Genomic DNA, 22,113 nt, shown 5'->3' on the forward strand with positions numbered 1-22,113 from the left:
TAAGAGCAAATGATGTTTTTACCTTTCAGTTTCTTAAGATATGGTAGCATGCAGGTGACAAAAACTGTTCCAAATGACGAGGTGTGGTGTCCTAAATGGCATTACTGTTTGTTTTCGGCGTGTCACTTCTCTCTAAAAGTCATAAAAAATGAAGCTCCATGGAGCTAATTTTCTTTTTGTAATAGTCAGCTTGATTTCCCTCTGCAGTAGTCTCTTGGCATATGCTCGATATTCATAGTTTTCTTTCATTAATTATCAATGCAGTCCTTATATTCACCTCGGTTTGTTATCCATGTCTTCTATTTTTGTTTTCCTGTTCATAGAGTCTGTTTGAATAACCATATCTTAGCTTCTATTATTGCCTTTGGATGAGTGTATGTTATGAAGGGTTGACACATATTAAGCCTTTGGAAAATATACTTGATTGTGGTGATTAGGGCATATTAGCACGGGGACTGTTTTGAGACATCGTGGAATTCGATGTTTTTTTTGGGTTTCTTGCGGAAGGCCCTGATGTAGAAAAATTATACCCCAACATTTGTAATATCCTTTTGTTCACGGCAGTGTTGGGTAGAAAGTAATTGCACCCATCATCCTTCCAACTTTGTCGACTGGTTTTAGGAAGGCCCTGATATAGAGAAATCATATCCCAACATTTGTAATATCATTTTCGATCTTTGTTAATGGCAGTGTTGGGTAGAAAGTAATTGCACCCATTATCCTTCCAACTTTGTTGACTGGTTTCAGTCTGTTATTAGTTGGTTCTGCGGAATTGCTGGTTTCCAAGGAGCAAAAATTTACCATGTTTTATATGTTTGCTATGGCAATCTGGAAGTGCTTCTATAACAAAGTGATTTTTTAAAATTCACATCTGCTGTTTTTTGTGTTTCAATCAGGTAAGGCCTGAGGAGGTTTTGAAGAAAGCATTAGCAATGGTTCAAACAACTCAGAAAAACTATCTGTACAAATGTGAGCAGCTGAAGTCCATCCGTCAGGATCTGACAGTACAAAGGATAAGCAATGAGCTAACTGTGCAGGTCTGTAGACCTAATACATCTTAAGGTGTATTAGGTTGCCTTCTGGATTTTTTCTGTCTTCTGAAATCTACCATCTTTTTGCTTTTTGGTCTTAAGATGATTGGTGCAGGGAGGGAAGATACTGCCCTGTTATTATCATCTGAAGCTTTTCCTTTGTAAAACCAACTCATATACCATTGATGATTTCTTCAGGTTTATGAGACGCATGCTAGGATGGCATTAGAGGCTGGAGATTTACCTGAGTATAATCAGGTATGTTTCTCTGCTGTATAAAAGATCTTTCAGCTTGTGCTGTTACAATCTTCTTATTGGCCTGCTTATGTGGATTGACAGTGCCAGTCACAGCTGAAAGGTTTGTATGCAGAAGGCATAAAAGGCTGCAATAATGAGTTTACAGCCTATAGCTTGCTATACATTATTGTACACCATGGAAACAAGCGAGATCTTCTGTCTTCTATGGCTAGGTGAGCATTTTTGTACTCCAGACGTGCTTCTAGGCTGTAATGTGTGTTGTGATCAAGATGGTTTTAGCTGAAACACTACTTTTTAGTGAGATGTGCCTTCCATAGCTACTAGCCAGGGGGCTGCATAAGTGGATCACTTTTTCTGCTTCTGCTGTGCCACTTTAATGTGATGCTTATTGTGATCAACATGGTAATAAAGTTAAATTTATGTCAATCATTACAGGTATTTCTGAAGGCATTGGCATTTAGAACAACATGTAATTTACATCATTTGTGGCAACAGGTTATCTCCAGAGGCCAAGGAAGATGAAGCAGTCAAACATGCTTTAGCTGTTCGTGCTGCAGTGGCAAGTGGCAACTACACAGCTTTTTTTAAGCTTTACAGAACAGCCCCCAATCTAGGAACCTGTCTGATGGGTAACTAGTTTATTTCTCTTTGAAATAGTTGGGTTGGAATAGAGTAGGATGCATTGTTTCCATTGTCCAGTCTTGTCGTACTCCTGTGATGAAAAAAGTTTCACGAGCTCACTGTCCTTTATCGGTCGCATGATTGATTGCAGATCTTTATGTTGAGAGAATGCGTTTTGAAGCTTTAAGATGCATGACACGTGCATACCGTCCTACTTTACAAGTGTTGTTTATTGGCCGAATCCTTGGATTCGTTGGTCTTGGAGCTTCTGAAATGAGTTCTGAGATAGATCTTGAAGGTTTAGATGAATGTGAAGATTGGCTTAGGGCTCACGGTGCAGTTCTTGTGCGTGAAAATAATGGGAGAGAGTTGTATCTGGATTGCAAGGCAAGTGCTTACAGCTTTTGTGCTGCAGATATTATTGTGTACTTTTACAGTCTTGGAAATTCCATAGTTGGAAGTTTAATTGAGTTGATCTTTATGTTCTATAGGCATCTGCCTCATGCCTCTTTATGCCTGAACCTGAGGATGCTGTGGCACATGGAGATGCAAATCTTGCTGTCAATGACTTCCTGACTCAGGTTTAACAAGGTCTCTCTCAAAAGGTTACTTGAACACCCACTCACCATGTATACTGGGGATGGACGCTGTGATTCAGGTCTCGTTTGAAAACTGAACAAAAATGGCCCAGGGATCTCTGCAAACCATATATTGGGAAATGCAAGGGTCAATATAGAAGAAGGCAATATGACTTTTACAATTCACCACTGGGTGGGGTGATGAGGCCTGCCATGCAGCACAGAAGGATGACTGCTTCGAGCTTCTCAAGAGTCTGAAGCCCTTGCAGCCTGCTGGTTTCTGTTTTTGTATACCTCTACTGAAAATGTGCATTTTGGCAACATATATCAGAGAAGAAATCTCAAAGAGTGCTGGTTTTTAAATCCAGAAAAGGTGGTTCCATCCCAAGAGCTGGAGATCCAAGACATGAAACATTATAAGGTTGTATCAATTGGCATATATATCCTGAATTGAGCTTGAGCTTCAGAATCAGGTTGCCATACCCATCTGACACGAAAACTGGAAAGATGCAGCATGGGTAGCACTACATTGGAGGCATCTTTAACTTCCACTTGTATACCCAGCCCATTTTTGCTAATAATGTGGCTGATTCTTCAGTCTTGATTGCAATTGCACACCTCGATGCAAGGAGGCAAGGAGAGTGTACTAGATACCTTTCGCAAGAAAATGCAAAGGCAATCTGAACCTAATGCACTGCCTTACAAAGAGCAGGCAGAGCAGTCTTAACAGTGTCTCTGCTCCTTTTGTATGCTACATATGGAAAAGTGTGAATGTACATTTTACATTGAGCATTTTTTATGTACTGGGGAGAAATCTGTCACTCGCAAGGTGGCAAGGTATTACAAAGCACTGGAGCTCATTATCAGTTGCTTAGTAATATGCTGCCTTACTTTTGCAGATTTTAGTATTGCACATATGTTGGCATTTTTGGAACAATTCAATCAGGTGGATTATGCAGTCGTGCAGTTGGGTCGTTTCTTTTTTGCAAATTTACCTTGATGTATTTCCTGTGGAATGATACCGATTCTTTGTGAGGGCCGTGCAATAATGGAGCTGTGTAACATTTAAGTGTTACAAATGATACTTGGAAATACTTTTGGATGACATGAATTCACTATTGACTTGATACTGGCTTTCCCACTTTAAGCAGTTAAAATTTTTGACACCCACCAGTCATTTTCTGGTCACACTATCTTTGCAGAATTGAGTGGAGGGTTAGGCAGAAGCATTAGAATACCTGTTGTCTTCATGTGCAAACGGAACTGGAGCTTTTTGGTGGTGGGTGGTGCGAGTTATAATTAGTTGCTTATTCCACGGAAACTGCAGACTATGGAGCCATGGCCTTTTGGCCCTTAAAGATATTCAAGTAGTTTTTAAAAATGCAACTGGTGATATTCAACTGTCTGTCAAGATGCATGAACTGTGCTTAGGTGTCAGACATTTCTAGCCTTTAACTTGATGTGAAAGATTTACCAACTTACTCTATCTGAATTATGTGCACTGTGACTTGATCTGAAGTTTAGCCTGCACCTGTCTGGATTGACCTGTGAAAGATGTGTGCTTAGTGTATGGAGGAAAGACTTATCAAGTTGTAGTTAACTTGAATCCAAGCTTCTCCTTCCATGGTTCTTGTTCATTCCAACTTAGAGAAACCATTTCTATTTTGTGATTCTTGATCAACCATGAGAGCTTAAGAGTATTGGTGGTGTACGCTTCTAGCAAGCTCCACACTTACAACAATGTTTAAATTGTGATTTGCAAAAAATTGGGAGGTGAAGGAATACTCATTAAGAGGCATTCCTTGGATCATACCTTGTCGCAACTTTACGTCAATGATTTGTGCAGCAAATAACAATGGAGCAAAGAGGGTAGCCGTGCCTCGCCTCATAGATCTTTGCAAGGAAAAGGCTTTGGAGCATAAATCATTGACGTACATGATTGCATTAGAGTTGGCGAGAAGTGTCTAGGTCGTCTCCACAATGCCCTTCCCAAACTCCATAGTTTGCATTTCTTTTGCGATGAAAGCACGATCCATTGAAAATACAAGATTCAAGAGTGCATCGTGTATCTTTCTCCAAGTGAAACCATGTTATGGATGGATTATCCACCCCAGTTTGAAATTGATATTGGCCATTGCCACGGCCCTAACAACCTTCAACGTGACATTTTCACCCTATTTGGTGGTTTTCAGATTAGCTTGACCTATCCTTGCTATTATTTGGCATGAAACATACCATCTACTCGAATCTTGTTGAGCAAATGTAGAGGTCTTGGGCACATACCTCCTAGAGTTTTTGAATGCTTCAAATGATATAACATTTCTATTGTGTGGCTTGGCTTTCTTAAGACCACAAACTCTCGCTCATTCCTAGAAATTGGTCTCTCTAGTAGTATGGCTTCGTCACTAAACAATAGCTTTTCTATCCCCAAGTGTTCCACTAACTAATTTATGATCTTGGGGATGTGCAAGTTTGCTAGCAATCATAGTGGACATATGTTTTGAGATTGCTTTCAAAATTTTTACAAAATCAATAGTTAGTGTGCCTTATTCTCCATTGTTGCTATAAATTCCATGTTATGTTTCATCTTGAGAGCATTGAGGAAACATGGTGCTCCTTCTCCAACCATCCATCATTTTCCCTTTAGTTGCACTTTTGCATCTTCAACCTTATCCTTCTCTTGACACAACTTTTTTGAGCAACTAGGATAGAGGTAGATTGCTAGTTTGCATCTAGAATAGTTAGGGAGGAGACATTTGAGGGGCGGTGGAGCATGATGTATTCATCTTCCATGCACAACTTGAGGGTTAGATAGGAGTGTGATTTGATGTAGTTATCTTTGAAAGCATCATAAATTTGCACTCCCTTGAAATCCACCAAATCTTTCCAATGTTTGAGGTAGATAGTTCAATCTACCTCCCTCCAAGTTTCACACGTCTATTACATAGAAAAGGTGGTGGTTGTGGATACATGATCACATATCAAGGTTGGACCAATCAAATCTCGTGACTTGACAATGTCATCCCATGTCTTTCTCTTGTAGTATCATATTCTTTATGTGCAATGTACTGCGCTTACAAAGGGTCATGTTCCAATCTCCCAAAAGGATTGTCTTAGCATTATCCATCCTTGCACTCTAACTCTTTCCAAAGACTCGTTTTTTCTACTTAAGTATTTGGGACATAGATGGAGAGAACGCAAATTTCATCTATCATTAGGCTTGTTGCCATTGCACAATGTTCACATGATTTGAATCTCTCGCTTATTAGGAGGAATATGCCTCTTCTGCCTTGCTAGTTTTGATCTCCCCAATAAATTGTAGCCCTCAAATCTTTATTTCCTTGCTTCTTCCTCTCCTAATCCAATCTATTGCAAACCAACTAGATCTACTCTCCTCCTTTTGAGTTGTAAGACATATGCCTTTTCTCCTTTGGCTTTTTAGCCTTGTATGTTCTAAGGTATCGCTATCATATTGTAGAAGCTTCTTTCATTATTCATACGCATAATCACCATCATCCAAATTTCCAACCTCACCATCCTACAGTGTGAAGAAGTTCTGAGTGATCATGGGCATTCTTATAAGTTTTAAAATGAGGCCGCCTAATTTTCCTTTCCAATCTTTCTCTTACATATTTGGTTCTCATTATTCACATCAAAATGCTTATTTGGTTGGTTTTTCCTTGTTTGCAATTGTGTTTTCTTGTTTTCCCCTTCATCATAGTTGTTGCCGTTGGTACTCATCTTACCCTTGTCTAGATTGCCTTTTTTCTCCCCTTGCAATTGCATGCATTGCATTTGCATCCATTTTCTTCTCCATTGTCAAGTGTTAGCTGGGCTCTTGCTTCATTTCCCCCATGATTTCTTCATTTGGATTGCCAGGTGCATAGTGTCCTCCCTCTATAAATAAAGGTGGTGTTTGGGTATGTTGAGAAGTACACTTTGATGACATGCTTGATTCCATTTGCATCAAAGAGCTCAAGTATCTCTAGATGGGAATTCTTTCTATCCTAAATGCACATCTCTTAGCTCTAAGGACTTCGATTAACATTGTGATTGTTGAGGCATACAAGACCCGAGCTAGAGTCAACAAGCTTTGCAATCTCTCTATCAAGCCAAACTAGCAATCTTGGGAATATGTGACCCACACATGGCACTCATGTTGTAGCACATTCCTCATAGGCACTCGATGGCATCAAATGTACCAGGTTTCCTTTGAAACTAATAGTCCATCTAGGAATCCAATCCCCTCTATCAAAGAGGAAACCATCACATGAAAAAAACCCTTTTCCACAAAATTGAACTCCACCAATGTAGCTAAGTTCTGTCAAAAGTGTGCCAAAATTGCCTTAAAAACTTTGAGGAGGGTGATCTTCCTATAAGAAACATATGTACCCCATGAAGGAAAAAATTAGCATTTTATACAAGAGAAAAAACATATAATAGTGACAATGAGGACCTACTTTTTGTGCTTGATGGCTTCACTCTTCCCTTTGTTGAGTTGCTTTTGATTGTTGCACATTTGTTTCTCAATCATTACTCCACCCTACAAAGCTCTAGCAAAGTCCATTTCCATGCTTTCCCCATTCTTTTGCACCTTGTTTAGCTCCCCACCACCTTGATCACTTCAGAATGTTTGCTTCCCTCCTTGCATGTGTGTAGTAGGAGGAGGGCCACGTGGAACTTGCCTTTAATTAATTTCTTTAAATGGTCTTTATTGACCATGTTACCATGTTCTAGTACCACGTCTTCGATCTCAAGGTCCCTTAGGTCCTATTGATATTAAAGTCGATTCTAAGCCATGTTTGTTTAGTTGTTCAATCTTGCTCCTCCTAGTGGTTAAAATGGAACACTCCCCTTTAGATATCTCATAGCTTTGCTAGATTGCTTAGTTCCATTCACATTTGGCACAAGAGTGCTCGATTAATGACCCATTACACACTCTTTCAAGGATGGCCTTGTGCTTGTTTAGTATAGTGGTATTTATCCTTTAGGAAAATGTCACAAAATAGAACAAAAATGATTATTTACCAACACACTTGAAATCTAATGCTAAGGGCTATCAGGGGTTAAAGGCCACCTTTGCTTAGTTGCCTACATTTACTTGTAGCTACCACCTGCATACTTATATGCTACATGTGGTGGTTGTCCATCATTGTCACTTTATTCTTTATTCTTACTATGACAATAGAATAAGGAAAGGCAAGTCACACATTGTGATTGCTAGAGTTTCTACACATTGGTCTCTCTCTTCTTCTTTACATGAACCTCCATACCTCTTTGCTCCCACTCGTGTTTCCACTCATGCTCCACTTTTGAATGGGTGTCAGAGTGAGGAGCTTCATTGACATTGCATTCATCCTAGGAAGAAGAGCTCACTTGAAGCTTTCATGGCAATCGCACGCTGAGGTATGCATTAGTCCCATTGAGTTTCTGCTTTTAATACAACTTGTTTTAGTCTTTTTTGAGCTCTTCCAAGGGAGTGTTTAGGCATTGGCAAGAGCTCCATTGTGCTACAGTCAACAACAATAGTAGAAATCCCATGACAACTAGCGTGACTTGCACCAGCTATCCTGGATATTCTATTTTCCCCATTCAACTTGTCACCTCCACCTCCAGATTTGCTTCCCAATAATCATTAGTTTCTTAGGTATCCTCCTTAGCATTGAAAACTCACATTTGGGCACACATTGATGTTAAATACCTTTAGCTATTGACTGCTTTTGAAGACAAGTCTATGGTAATACACTATGGATAACATGTGTTTGAATGCCTATACATTTGTAATGCTAAAAGGGCAAGTTTGAAACTCTTGGATGTTGTGTTGATGCTTGGGTAACACTCTTGGACTAATTTGAGCTTGATTAGCTCAGTTTTTGAAGGGTTTATTATTGTAATAAAGTTTGGATAGCAAGCATTTACTGTGAAGGTCTATGTATTACATGCCTACAAGCACTTTGGGAATTCTCCATGTATGAGTTAATTCTTGGCATTGATGTATATGCCTAGATATGATTATGATGAGCTTAGATCTTCATATTTGAGCTTGGTTGAATGAATTTTGGTAGTGGCTCATTGATACAATGATTCTTCACTTATGGATTGAAAGCCTATTTTCAGTTTGTGCTCCTAGATGTACTGATTCATGTCTTTGGGCACTCAGATGCTATATACTTGACCTATTGAGCTTTGTTGTGATGGGGGTCCTTTGTATTTACATTGTAGAGCTTAGTTATTTGAGTTAGTGGTTGGGGGACTCTTTTATGATCTCTTGATTTATGCTACACTCTGTTCATTGTAGAGATTCATGATTGTGGGTTGATTTTCTTTGAGATTAAATACCTTATACATATGCTTGTCAGTGGGTTATCAATGTTGGCTACATGCTTGATACGCATTGTTGTATGCATCTATGTATTTGACATCTTGGATGTCTTGACATCTTAGGTACTTGGTGGTTTATGCATTGTCTTGCACATCTAGCTGCATTACATATCTTGATTGCTACACAGATATTCCTAGCAGTGGGAGCTTACTCTTTTGGTCATTTGCCTATATATGTATGGTCATTTGCTATGGTTTAATGGATAGCTAAGCTAAAAAATATTTTTGAGCAATTTCTTTGAGAGCCAATGCTTTATTTGAGTACTCTAGTGCTTCTTGCTTTGTGGACAACAATGTACTAACTCAATCTCTTCCATGTTGCACTCTCATTAGCTAAATTTTGGGGCTGATTTGTTGTTATTACAACATCTTGTCCTCTATTTGGTTTGTAGACATAATGGCAAGTGCTTCAAATGCCTCCAATGAAAGTGCTATTTCAACATAGAGAAGTTGGATGGCAACAACTAGTATTGGACGACTCAAATATGGTAGGTATTGGTACAAAAGAAGCAAGTTAGACTATTGAAAGAGAAGGGTATAAAGCTAGAAAATTGGGATAGAGATGATTGGAATGAGCTTGATGAGCCATGCAAGTCTACTATCATATTGTGTTTGTCTAAGAAGGTGTACTTCAATGTTATTTCAGCTGATGGTGGTGCATATGATTTATGGAGGAACATATGCAATCTTTACGACAAAGTAGAGTTATTCATCTTAGTTTTATTACTTGAAGGAGCGTGTGGATCTTCATATGAAGGAGGGCACCCCCATGTCTACTCCTTTGAATGAGTTTCACTCTATTTTTAGCAAGCTTAGCTAGCACATAATTGAATTGGAGGATAATATAAAGTCTTTTTCTTGCTTGTCACACTACCAAAGTCTTGGGATACATTCCACAACTGCTATGAGTACTAATCCTTCTAAAGATGGTTTTAAATGCAATGATGTAGAGAGTGCTTTAATTATAGAATAGATGAAAAGGAAGAATATTGATGTAGCCCACACTTCTCATGTACTTATAATGAAAGGTAGAAATGGTACAAATGTGAATAATAACCATGTTAGAGACTCACAAAAGTCTCAGTTCAAGTCTTGTGAGTAGTCTCATAGTAAGTCCCACAATCATAAGTCCTCTTTGACACATCATTATTATGGACAACACGGGCACATTAGGTCATAGTACCATAGAATGTGCAATGATAAGCACAATGAAGAAGACAAAGAAAAAGTGCAAGATAATGCCAAATCTTATGATAATCATAGTATTGTCCCTAAATCCAATGTTAAGATAAAAGAGATAAATGACTTGGAGTACAATTTTAATGATTACATACTTGCTACTTCATGACTTAATTCCTTTCAATTGACTGATGCTCCGTATTCTCATTCTCACTATTGGATTCTTGATTCGGTGGCTTCTTTTCATGTTATCCCACATCATCACTTGCTTCATAGCTATCATACTATTACAAGTTTTGTTAAATAGGGAGATGACATTGCATTGGATATCATTGGTGTATGTGATCTTAGATTGCAACTTGGTATTGGTGCTCCTTTTTTGCTTCATGATGTATTGTCATGTCTTGGCTTTAACTGAAAACCTTATCTCAACATGATGACAGATATGATGTATGTTTTCATGATTCTATGTCAAAGATCACTTGTGGTAGTCTTTTTTTTGCTAGAGGTACCAAGGTTGGCATCCTATATCCCTTGCTTATATTTGGATCTGTTGATTGTGTCTTGGTTGTGACCGATCTTCCTTATGTATCTCTTTGGCATCATCATCTTGGGAATATGTTCCTGAAAGGAATAAAATACTCACTCGTTTTGTTGCCTCTTGACTATTCATGTTTTAAATTTTATGATCATTATTTATATGGCAGATAGACATAGACCTCTCATAAAAAGTCTAACTCTATGTGCATGGGTGGACCTTTGGCTCTTGCTCATTCAGATGTTTGTGATTCCATGTCTTGTTAGCCATTAGGTAGTGCTAAGTATTTTATTATGTTTATTGATGATTATTCACATAAGATTTGGGTCTATCCCATTAAGAAGAAATCAAAGATGCTACAAATGTTTTAGGACTTTCTTGCTATGGTTAAGAACCATTCTAGGCATAGGCTGAAATGCTTACAAATTGACAATGGGGATGAATATGTCTCTAAGGAAGTTGAGCAGGTTTGTGATGAGAGGGCATCAATTGACTGCTCCTCCATACACCCCACCCTAAAATATTATTGTTGCAAAATGCATAAATAGGACTTTTGAGAAAACTGTCTATAATATGCTTAATTAAACAGGCTTACCATGGTACTTTTGGGTTGAGGTTGTTGCTACTACTGCTCATTGTTGGGGGTAAATGCGCATGTGTCTAGCCACTCGTGTATTTTACTCACACACCTATACATTGCAAGTGACTAGTGTCCATCACTATCACTTTATTCTTTATTCTTTTAGTGACATTTGAATAAAGGGAAGGTCAATCACACATGGTAATTGTTGGAGTTCCCACATTTCGTGTCTTTCTCTTTCTTGCTCTTGCTTCTTCCACCATAGCTCTTGCTTCCACTTGTATGCTTTCACTTAAGGACTCATCTCCCTTCAACTAGTGAATATAGAGCTCAAGATCAATGCCCAATGCTGAATACAAGTGTCATGAGGTGTTGCCAATGCTCATCAAGGTTGTCAAGAGTGCCAGGAACCATTTAGAGTCTAGAGTAGTTGTCAAATTGATTTGGGAAGATCATGCTACGAACATGCGCAGATCACATAGCGTGTCTTGGGAATACTACAAGGTGTGCTCATGCAAATGGGGGGCAAGGCAAGCTCCAAGGGTTGCCAAGGAAGGCTTGGAAGAGGTCCAATGTAGTTGGAAGTACCCTAGAAGACATAGAGTATCAAAAGCATACCCTTGAATGAGAAGCTGAGGACTAGGCTTGAGCTCATAGGAAGATGTCTCTGATACAATTTGAAGGGAGGTGAGCCCTTAAGTGGAAGGACGCAAGCAAAAGAAAGAGCTATGGTGGAAGGAGCAAGAGCAAGAAAGAGAGAGATACGAAATGTAGAAACTCCAATTGTCACCATGTGTGACCGGCCTTCCCTTTATTCAAATGTCACTAAAAGAATAAATAATAAAGTGACAGTGATGGGCACCCGTTTCCACCTGCAGTGTATAGGTGTGCGGGTAACTAATACATGGTGTAGGTACTGCCAATGCAACTAATACACGGGTGGCTAGGTAGATGGACCTTTACCCCCAATATTCATCTCATTAATAAATCCCCATACATTGCTTTTGGTGGTAGAGTTGCAAAGGGGGTACCTTCCTCATATGTACACTTTTGAGTCTTTGGATATGAGACTTCTGCCATATTCCCAAAGACAAGCACAATAAGTTGGCAAGAAGTCCATCAAATGTATCTTTGTTGGATATCGTGATGCATGTGAGATGGGCTATCACCTTTGGGATCTGTAGGCTTGGAAGGTTATTTACAACCAAGAACTTATATTCCATGAGGAAAAGATGCATATGAGACCAAAGCAAGTGAGTGGGGTATGCATGGTGGTCTCCTATTATAGTACACCCATCCCCAATTCGAAAGCTTGCAGCAACAGTTTTGTTGATAATATAGTGGCCTAGGATCCACTTGTTGTGCAGGATCATGATAATGCACATTGAGGATACATCATATAGGCCGCACATCTAGCTTTGAGGTGCTCCGCTAAAGCCTCACATCCTCTTGATAATTTTGAGTCCTCTATGCATTATGTCATGGTAAGTCAGATGATGAGAAGGGCGAGATAGCCAAGATCCTATATGCATCTATGGTGGGTAGCTTGATGTATGCCATGATAGCCACTAGACCTAACATAGTATTTGCAGTGGGAGTTATGGATTATTATATGACAACACTCGACAAGTGACATTGGACACCATGAAGGGTATCATGAGATACCTTAAGGTCATTGCGAATATGTGCATTTGTTATGGTGGCTAGGATATTGAAATCATGGGCTACACGGACTCTGATTATGCACGATATGTAGATAATAGAAAGTCCATATGCAACTATAGTTTTGTCTTTATTAGAGATGGTGTTTCTTGTGTGTCAAGGGCATAGAAATATAGGTCTTGTCTACTACCAAGGACGAGTATATTGCAGTCTAGGACTTTATGAGTGCCATTCAGTTTTGGCATGTAGCACGGCCTTTCATATGAAGACCAAGCACATTGAGATATGTTATCTCTGCATCAAAGAGGTGATAGAGGACAAGCAGATAGAGCTTGTCAAGATCTCAACTAGTGAGAATCATGCAAATTCTCCCAATGGAATGTTATGCCTTTCTTACGAAGATGATGAATGTAGGGTGAGATGATGTCTTTTTCTCATCTTGTTGTGCTTCTATGTACACTTTGTACTTTGTCACTTTTTTCTTGTTTTCTCCACACTTGACCACCATAAATGATTTTAGTGGCTATATGTCGCCAAATGGCTATACTTTTATTTTTTTAAGGATTTTTTTTTTGAAATTTGAGTAGATTGAGTTATAACTCCAAAATTTTTTTTTGGCCAACATTTCTGAAGTATATCGAGATTTTGAAGGCTCTTTCGCCATTCATGAAAAACAAATATCAATAAGAAATATATTAAATTTGCCACAATATTTATAAGTTATGGGATATATATAGAAACATTCGTCACATGTACATATGTACTCATACACATAGTACATACATAAACACATGTCACATACTACTTATCCTCGCTCCTTCTTTACATACTCGTACACATGAATATTAAATTTGCCATAGTATTTATAAGTTATGGATATATATAGAAACATGTGCCACATGTACCTATGTACTCATACAAATAGTACATATGTAGACACATGTCACATATTACTTATCCTTGCTCCTTCTTTGCATACTCATACACATAACTCACACACACCCCTCCACACACACACATTACTCAATAGTATATCTACTCTTGTATTCATACATACATATATACAATTCTTAGAACCAAAAGGTTTGAGGTACTCATGGTCCAATAACTTGAGCTAGTCAGATCTTTGAAGCATGCATCTTGAAAGTTGCAAAGGAAGACATAGCTCTACCTAAAACCCATAAATGTTAAGGGACTTCCCCTCTTCATAGACTTGAGCACAAATAATACCTCCCCTTCAATGAATGGTTTATCCAAGAGCAATCCAATTTCAACAAGAGGTGCCAAGGACTCTCTCCATTTCCACATCTAAGATTTTAGCAACACACTAGGACTAATCAACAACACTTTTGGGCTCAACTTCGGCTAGCATTGAGAGATGCTTGTGGAAAACATTAGTATATCCTAGTCATCAGTAAAGGTGCATCTATTTTTATCCTAAATAAATGTGATAGTCTCTCTTTGATGCTTAGCTTTGAGAGAATTGAGACTATCACTGATTGCAAGAAATGCGTAAAATGGTCACAATGATGAAGCTATAAAATGCTTTGATAAGATGCAAGATTACCTTTTTCCATCTCAAAGCCAACATGGGCCCGTAAAACCAATAACCACCGGCATGCATAGGGGGACCCATGTGTGTATTTATCCACAACCCACTACATGGGTGCCATAATATCATCTTGCTTCATCATGATTCATAACAAAACCCCCCTCTCTCTATGGGTTTAGAGCGATTTTTTTTTTACAACAAAGATTGCTATGGTGCAAACCATTTGGATTGGCCAAAAGAATAGGTTCTTATTAATCGATTCTTCGCTTGAGCTAAGTTTTTCATGACCTACTAGGCGATTTAAACTTTTTGACGTTAATGGATAAAAGGAAATAATTCTACAATGATATTTAGATATGAAATTGAACATGTGATAATCAACCCATACACTCCCTCTCTCAAAATTAAAAAACACGAATTAAAATCACACACACATACCCCTCTTTTCTTTCTTTTAATTTTTTTTTTCATAAAGTCTTCCCCCCCTTTTCTCAAAACCAATCTCTCTCTCTCTCTCTCTCTCTCTCTCTCTCTCTCTGTGCCTAGTCATGCATTACTTCTGATGTGCTGTAATGGTGGTCTTCACACTAACTCAATATTCACCATGTCATTTTCTTAAGGCCTTCCAATACGTCATCTTTCATTTTCGGTTGCCCTCCCTACTGTGTAGTCATGTGTGTGGTCTTCCTCAGCAATTGTAGCACACCTAGGCTATATGCCATCATTGTTTAATCCTGCAAAGGCTTCTAACTATGAGAATATTATTTTGAGGGGCTTGGAAGGAGATTTATATGTGGCCAATAAATTTGTGAACATGTACTACAAATGCTACTCCCTTTTGCAGAAGCACAGCTGGTGTTTTTACTAGTTCCAAATGTGGTCACATGGAATGCCATGCTCGCTGGGTATGTAGAACATGGGCCTTGTGAAGAAGCCTTGAGATGTTGCAAAATGATGTAGCTGCAAAGCATACCTGTAGATACTATTACATTTGTCATGTATTTGAAAGCTTGTGGGACTTTGGGGGCATTAAGAGAGTAGGCTAGGAAATACATAGTGAGACTAAGAACTCAAGCTTAGGAAATGTGTTGGTAGACATGTATGGGAGGTACGGTTCTGTTGCAAAAGGTCCCATGTTTTCAATAGCATGTTGAAAGGAGATGTTGTATCACAGACTGATCTAATGAATACATATTGTCAGAATCATGAGGATGACAAGGCTTTACAATGTTTTGAGGAGATATAAGAGCAAGATATGTTTGTGGATGATGTAACTTTTGTCCTTTGCTTGATGTCTTGTGGCATTTCACATGCCTAGATAAAGGATGACATGTGCATGGTGAAGTTTTTTAGAGTGGGTTTGACATTAGGAAAAAAATGAACTCACAAATGGGCCCTTAAAAATATTATAGTTTAAGATGTAGAACTTTTGGATTATCCAATAGGAAGGCTAGATGTTGACATCCATGGAGGGTGAGTCTTCTCTCTCCAAATCTTGGGTTTTTAATTTAAAAAAGGGATAGTGGGGGATTTAAAAAAAGGGAGAATGAATAGTACACAAAATTGAGTTTCTCTCACCTCGTATTTTCCCCTTTTTTGGAGAATTTTCAATTTTGGTTTTTTTTCCTCTCATGAAATTAGTTGACACAAAAGTTGAGCAACATACCAATTTTCCTCTCTTCTCTATACTCGTGAATTTTCGTCTCCATTGAAGCTCCCTAGTAAGAGTAATTAGGGTTTTGAGCGTTCTGCTTACCTCTGCACTTTCTTCTCCATCCAGCTCCAGATTTTGGGCAAAACACATGTGCCCATCTCTCTTTGCATTGTCTTTTGTTTGCTATTTTTTCAATAGGGTTTGATGTCGTTTCTCACTATTATTGTTGTTTTATGTAGAGGTTGTTTTGCGCAAGAGGCCCATGTGCTCATCTCTCTCTCTCTCTCTCTCTCTCTCTCTCTCTCTCTCCTTTCTTTCCCCCCTCTCTCTATGTGTTGTTTCTCTTTTATGTTGTGTTTTCAATATAATTTGATATTGGTTCTAATTATTGTTTTCTTGCAAAGTTTATTTGGAGGAAGAGACAAAATGTGTTAATCTCTCTCTTTGTTTAGTTTTTTTTAAAATGCTATCTTTTCAATATAACCTGATGTTTGTTCTACCCTTGTTATTGTTTTATTGCAGAGATCATTTTGGGAGACATTGCATAAGTGCTCATCTGTCTCTCCCTCTCTCTTTCTCTTTCTATGTTTCCTCTTTTCTACTGTTTTTTCAGTATACCTTCATGTAAATACTAGCTCTTGCTATTGTCTTTTGCAGAGATCAATTTGGCCAAGATTGGATAGGTGCTCATTTCTTTCTCTCTCCCGCGTACTCACACACTTTCTCTTTCTTTCTCTTTGCATTTTTCCTTTTCTACTATCTTTACAATAGCGGTTGATGCTAGTTCTAACTTAAGGATTAATTGTTGTTGCAGCACTTAACACAAGGTAGAGTAGAGATTTTATAGCTCAATTTATGGGTAAATCTGCCATATTTTGTGGTGCCAAAATTTATTCATTTAATTAGTGACTTTTATGTTTGATGGGACTGATGTTTTCTTTTGTCCATCATTTGCAATGGGTTTGATCAGTAAGGATTCAATCTTATCTTCAACAGATCAGCTTTTAGGTAAATTTGCCCTATTTTGTGTTGCTTCTATTCATGCAATTATCTAAATATTTTTTATTAAAAGAGATTCATGCATGTATTTTTGTTAAAAGGGATTCATGTAGGTATTTTTTTGTACATACAGGTATTGTACAAGGTTTAGGTGAAGCACATAATTCTCGATCGACTATTTTGATGTGGTGAGTGATTCCTTTGTGCTAGATTATATGGATATGCTAGAAGTCAATGGTTCAAAAATCCTCTAATTTATTGGTCTTGTGTGTTTGTTCGGATCTCCATGCCAATTGGAAATGATCCATGAAACTCTTGTATCATATCATCCATATAACACACAATGTGTTGAGTCATAGAATATCTTAGGTGTCAATCCAATGTGCCTATTAAGATTTCATGCTATATGGATGCTATCCTTGTAACAACTACTCTATAATATCCACGTTTCATACAATGTATAAAGTCAAATCAGACTCCTATTCATTCTAATGAAATTTATTTTTGCAAAATTCTCTGAGTATTATGGTGTTATTCTTTCCATTATATTTCATGTAAATGATATGATTAATGTGATGCCTTGAAATTGAATCTACACTTTGTGTTGATGTACATATCCACATGCATTTTGATATCAATGTTTGTGTCTATTTACAAAAGTGTAAACATCTCTTAATGCCATGTTGATTTGTATGGCATATTGGGGATTACTAGACAGACTTAAAATGCTTATCATTTAGGGGTTAATATATGCTTCTTTACATCTAATGCCTAGGTTATAATTCCTGAGAGAAGAACAAGCATTCTCTCGATATAGAAGTACATAACAGAAAAGATGCAAAAGGGAATTGGATCACTAATATGTATCATTGCTCGTCTTGGGTACATATGCATCCAAGTATGAAGGGAGCTTTCAGGGTGAAAGCATCTGCAATTGCAGATGTATCAAAGCATTGGAAGGGTAAAATTTTAGATATTAGACAAAGGAATGTTGATTCTCACCTTGGAACAGATGCGTTGGTACAACATGTATTCATGCAAAAACAAATACATATTGCGCCCAATGTGCCCTTTCAACGAAACATTGCAAACAATAAGTATTTGCAACTCATTGAGAATGAGAAATTTCAAGATATTTATGTAAGTACTTGTCTAGTATTTACAGAAGTATACCCTTCGGATTGCTGTGAGTGGCAAATGTCGAGAGTTTCATAGGTTCTTTTAAGTGTTACCACCTCGAAATTGGTAGACTTCTCTTTGAGGGGCATACAACTAAGCAGCTTGCAAAGGACCTTGTTTATTTCTATGACTCCAAGTGCATATTGTCCAAGGGGGGTTCAAGAATATGGAACCCTTGAGTCTATACACATACCGAATCTCCATAGCATAGAATGACCATTGTGTAGTAGTGACATTTTGCACATGTGTAGCACAAAAATTTTAGCAGACATATTGAACTCTATGAAGCCAAGCACCGGCTCAAAGAATGTACATCTAAGCTTGTTCATACCAATTGCAATTTTTGCACATATGTTCAAGGAATGTAAGGGTAAAGTGTATCAGAGGATTATGTAACAAGGATTCTAGGCAAAACTTGGACATAAAAAATGCCTCACAGTCCTGACATAGTAGTGGAGTGTCGAGCCACAACAACGGGCATGGCTTTCAGGTAAACTTTTTCTCTCTTGATTGAGTATTATGTTACTTTGGGATGGATCGGCTAACTTTCCTTTCCAATTATAGGTACTTTGTCACACGACAGACTTTATACCTAGTGTTCAAGTATCGTAGATGCAGGATGCTCAAGGATAAATGGTTGTGCCTTGATCAAGACATGCATGAAAGTACACCTGTAGATGTTACAGTCATTTGTGAGGGCTGCAAGCCCCAAGTGTTGCAAATGGAGAATGATTGGCACTTGAGTATAATGCACCATGAAATTACAATGTTAATGCAGAATCCACCTGTTAGCTTCTATTTTAAACTAGATAGCAGGAAAATTCGAACTCAAGCTGAGGATACTATTACCAGTGGAACGTGTGTGACTCCACATATTTTAGAAATTGTAGAGTCTCCCTAAAAATCCCAACACCACAAGTTGTAATATCCAACACTTGTAAAATTTTGGATTTTTGTGCCAATATAATATTGTCACTTTCAAACTTGCAATATTTAGAAATTATGGTATTTATGCAAAATCATACACTTGTATAAACTTTCCACATCAACACATTTACATATACATGCAAACTTTACAAAGACGTAAGTAAAGCCATAACTAAATATCATATGCGAATAGCCCTTAATGATTTAAAACTTAAGGTTTTTAAGGTAGAACTAGTTTAGTTCTTGTTTCATTGTTCATTTCACACTTTCTCTCTTCATCTCTTTATATCCACCACATCCCTCCTATCTGCTACGATGGATGCTCGTGCACACTTTGATGAGTGGATTCACAAGACTATCTTTGCTAGCCAGGGTGACGAGATATTTTAGGTTTTCTCTAAGAACTTCAACCTTGAAAGCATGCTCTCATCACTGGATCCACCCTTTAGGTTTTGGAAGTCTTTGTGAGCACCATTGCTACCTATACATACTCCATCGCGGGATCCGACATGAGTTGGGTGCCTTCGAAATAACTCATGGTATTTTGGGTAGGGAAGAATCACCAAAGAGTGGTGAATAGGTGTCTAGCTCACATGGATCCTTCACACAGAGTATGCATTGTTCCCATGGACAATACTCCAGGTACAACACCTTTGGATCTAGTGGAGTGTGATTGCGCATTGACAATTTACCTCCTTGCATTGGATATACCCCTAGAGGAGGAGAGAGATGAAGATACAACTCCACAGGTTGTTGCTATCACATATATGGGAGAAGAGCCGATTAAAGAGCTCATAAATGTTGAAGAGGAACATCGGGTGGTGGCAGAGCAAGGGTTGGCTCTCATGGTGCCATCTTCTTTAGAAGAGCCACAAGTTGACAAACCTAATCTTGCCTCCTTGATGCCCATTGAAGTAGATGGTGTACAATACTTGCTTCTGTCATATGTGCTACAATACTTGGAAATGAAATAAGAAGAATTGTTTTCCATCCTAGTCAAGGACTTGATGGAAGACATGATCGATTATGATTACATGGATGTACATTCGACAATGGCAAAGATTGGAAGATATGATGGCACAAGCTTAGATACAGTGAGTACCATCATAGCAACATAGGAGCATATTACCTCGGTTGAAGAAGATTACCTTGTGCTGGATGCTAAATTTGAAGCACTACAACATGATCTATTCGAACCAAGGCCCCAACTTCCTACCAAGGAGTTTGTAGATCCCTCTGTCCAAAGAGGTGTCTTGCTGACACATGAGGAATTGAAGATACAAGATGATTTGGAGAAGGTGAGATTTCTAACTACCATATATTTTTATGTGATGAAACTTGATAATAGGGTGCATCGGGTCCCTCGGAGTCCACCGGTAAGATCTTGGCCAAAAATATTTTTGGCAAATGCCAAACTTTGGACAGGGCAATTGTAGGCATGATTTATTGCCAAGATCTTACTGGTGGACTTCAGGAGACCCGATGCACCCTACCGTCAAGTTCCGTTGCTTTCTAATAACTCTAGGTTAGTTGCTAAATATATTTTTTGATTTGACTTTATCATTTAGGACATACTATATATAGATGAGTTTGCATCAAGGCAAGGAGAAGCTCGACATGCAAATTGACAAAAGGATTCAGCTCTAAAGGAGTACATTGGCAATCTCATTGCAGACTTGGTGGTCTTCCATAAGAAGTGCTCACCACGAGGGCAAGAAACAATCATGAAAATTCATGCTTTGACCAAGTTTGGACCTTTTTGAGCAATACTTGTGACATTTAGCTTGGAGAAGGTGGTGCTAGTCATAGTCAAGCGGTCAAAGCTTCTTTACTTGTTTGACCAAATGCGTGGTGGAGCAATGTGTATGCTTGCTACATTAGGTGACCTTGCTAAAGTGTTAGATCCGTTGGAGAAAGAGTTGAAGGGGAAGAGTGTCATTTTGAAGCCAAAAAGAAACTTCTATTTTCATCGGAAGGTGGCTCCTCCTCTCCACAGATGAAAAAGCCAAGGAACGAATGAGAGTTCTTGTTGACCATCAACTTTTTGTATCTGCCATCACTATCAGTCATCGCATGTATTTTTCTTGATGAATATAAGATATTTTACTTTGTCCCTATAAATATATATTTATTGAATAAATGTGTGGTTCATGTAACTGTGACGACAATGTGTGGTATGTGAATGATGAATTCGCATACGTTAACATAATCCAATTTAATTATGTCAACGCGTAGTACTACACTTGCGATTGTGCATAGGCAATAACGTAACTCATATCTATACGTATTACTACTTTCGATACATGTGTACGTTTAACATAAATTAAGAGTCATGCGTTTCAAGAAACAAAACAAAAACAACTTTACCCAATTATTTAAATTTAGTACACATTGCATGAGATATTATGTATATATATATATATATATATAAATATTCCAATGTGGCAGAGTATACAAAATTTTTTGGCCTTTCAAGATGCTATGGTGCTATAACACTCATTGCAAAACCTTGCATCATCTAATAACCTATGGAGGAGTCCCCTTGCCGTGTCGAAGGCAAATAATAAAGTTTATTTCTTTATCTGTGATTGTGACACGCTTTGCATGGATGGCCGATAGTTGTGTACTATCGAACAAGTCAATGAGAAACCCCTTTGCAGGGCCTCCATAGCTGCAACAATCCACCTTCCTGCTGGTGGGCCATCCCTCACTTGCACCCAAAATCTTCATATCCCTTTCAGCTCCAAGTCCTACATGACTTTCCGAACAACCTTATGAAAAGATCTTTTCGGGGTGAGAAGCTCATATCTGCGTTGGATTCTCCTTATCTCCCAAAGGGCGATAGTGCATGGTTACCATCTCCTCTTCTTCTGTGGTGGTCGTTGTGCTCTATGGGGAGTACTTGTTGCTGCACTAGAGGAGTGGAGCCCCAAGAGGAACACTAAGAAAAAGGGAATTCTCTTGCAAGAAAATC

At 38.3% G+C, this 22,113-nt stretch overlaps 1 protein-coding gene across 3 annotated transcripts in view; it reads left to right on the plus strand.

Annotated features, from left to right (window-relative positions):
- Positions 1 to 3,676, plus strand: part of SAC3A (SAC3/GANP/Nin1/mts3/eIF-3 p25 family) — a 53,780-nt gene extending 50,104 nt beyond the window's left edge. For all 3 annotated transcript variants that reach the window (XM_087682654.1, XM_087682653.1, XM_087682655.1), the window contains 6 exons: positions 897 to 1,037; positions 1,230 to 1,289; positions 1,371 to 1,501; positions 1,785 to 1,918; positions 2,062 to 2,297; positions 2,402 to 3,676. In XM_087682654.1, coding sequence (XP_087538780.1) covers positions 897 to 1,037; positions 1,230 to 1,289; positions 1,371 to 1,501; positions 1,785 to 1,918; positions 2,062 to 2,297; positions 2,402 to 2,497 — 798 coding nt within the window. In that variant the 3' untranslated portion in view covers positions 2,498 to 3,676. The remainder of the gene's footprint in view (positions 1 to 896; positions 1,038 to 1,229; positions 1,290 to 1,370; positions 1,502 to 1,784; positions 1,919 to 2,061; positions 2,298 to 2,401) is intronic.
- Positions 3,677 to 22,113: the final 18,437 nt, after the last annotated feature.

Source organism: Lygodium microphyllum, chromosome 8 (assembly GCF_053477565.2).
Source record: "Lygodium microphyllum isolate KBCC chromosome 8, Lygodium_microphyllum_v1.1.10, whole genome shotgun sequence".
Classification (NCBI taxonomy): Eukaryota; Viridiplantae; Streptophyta; class Polypodiopsida; order Schizaeales; family Lygodiaceae; genus Lygodium; species Lygodium microphyllum.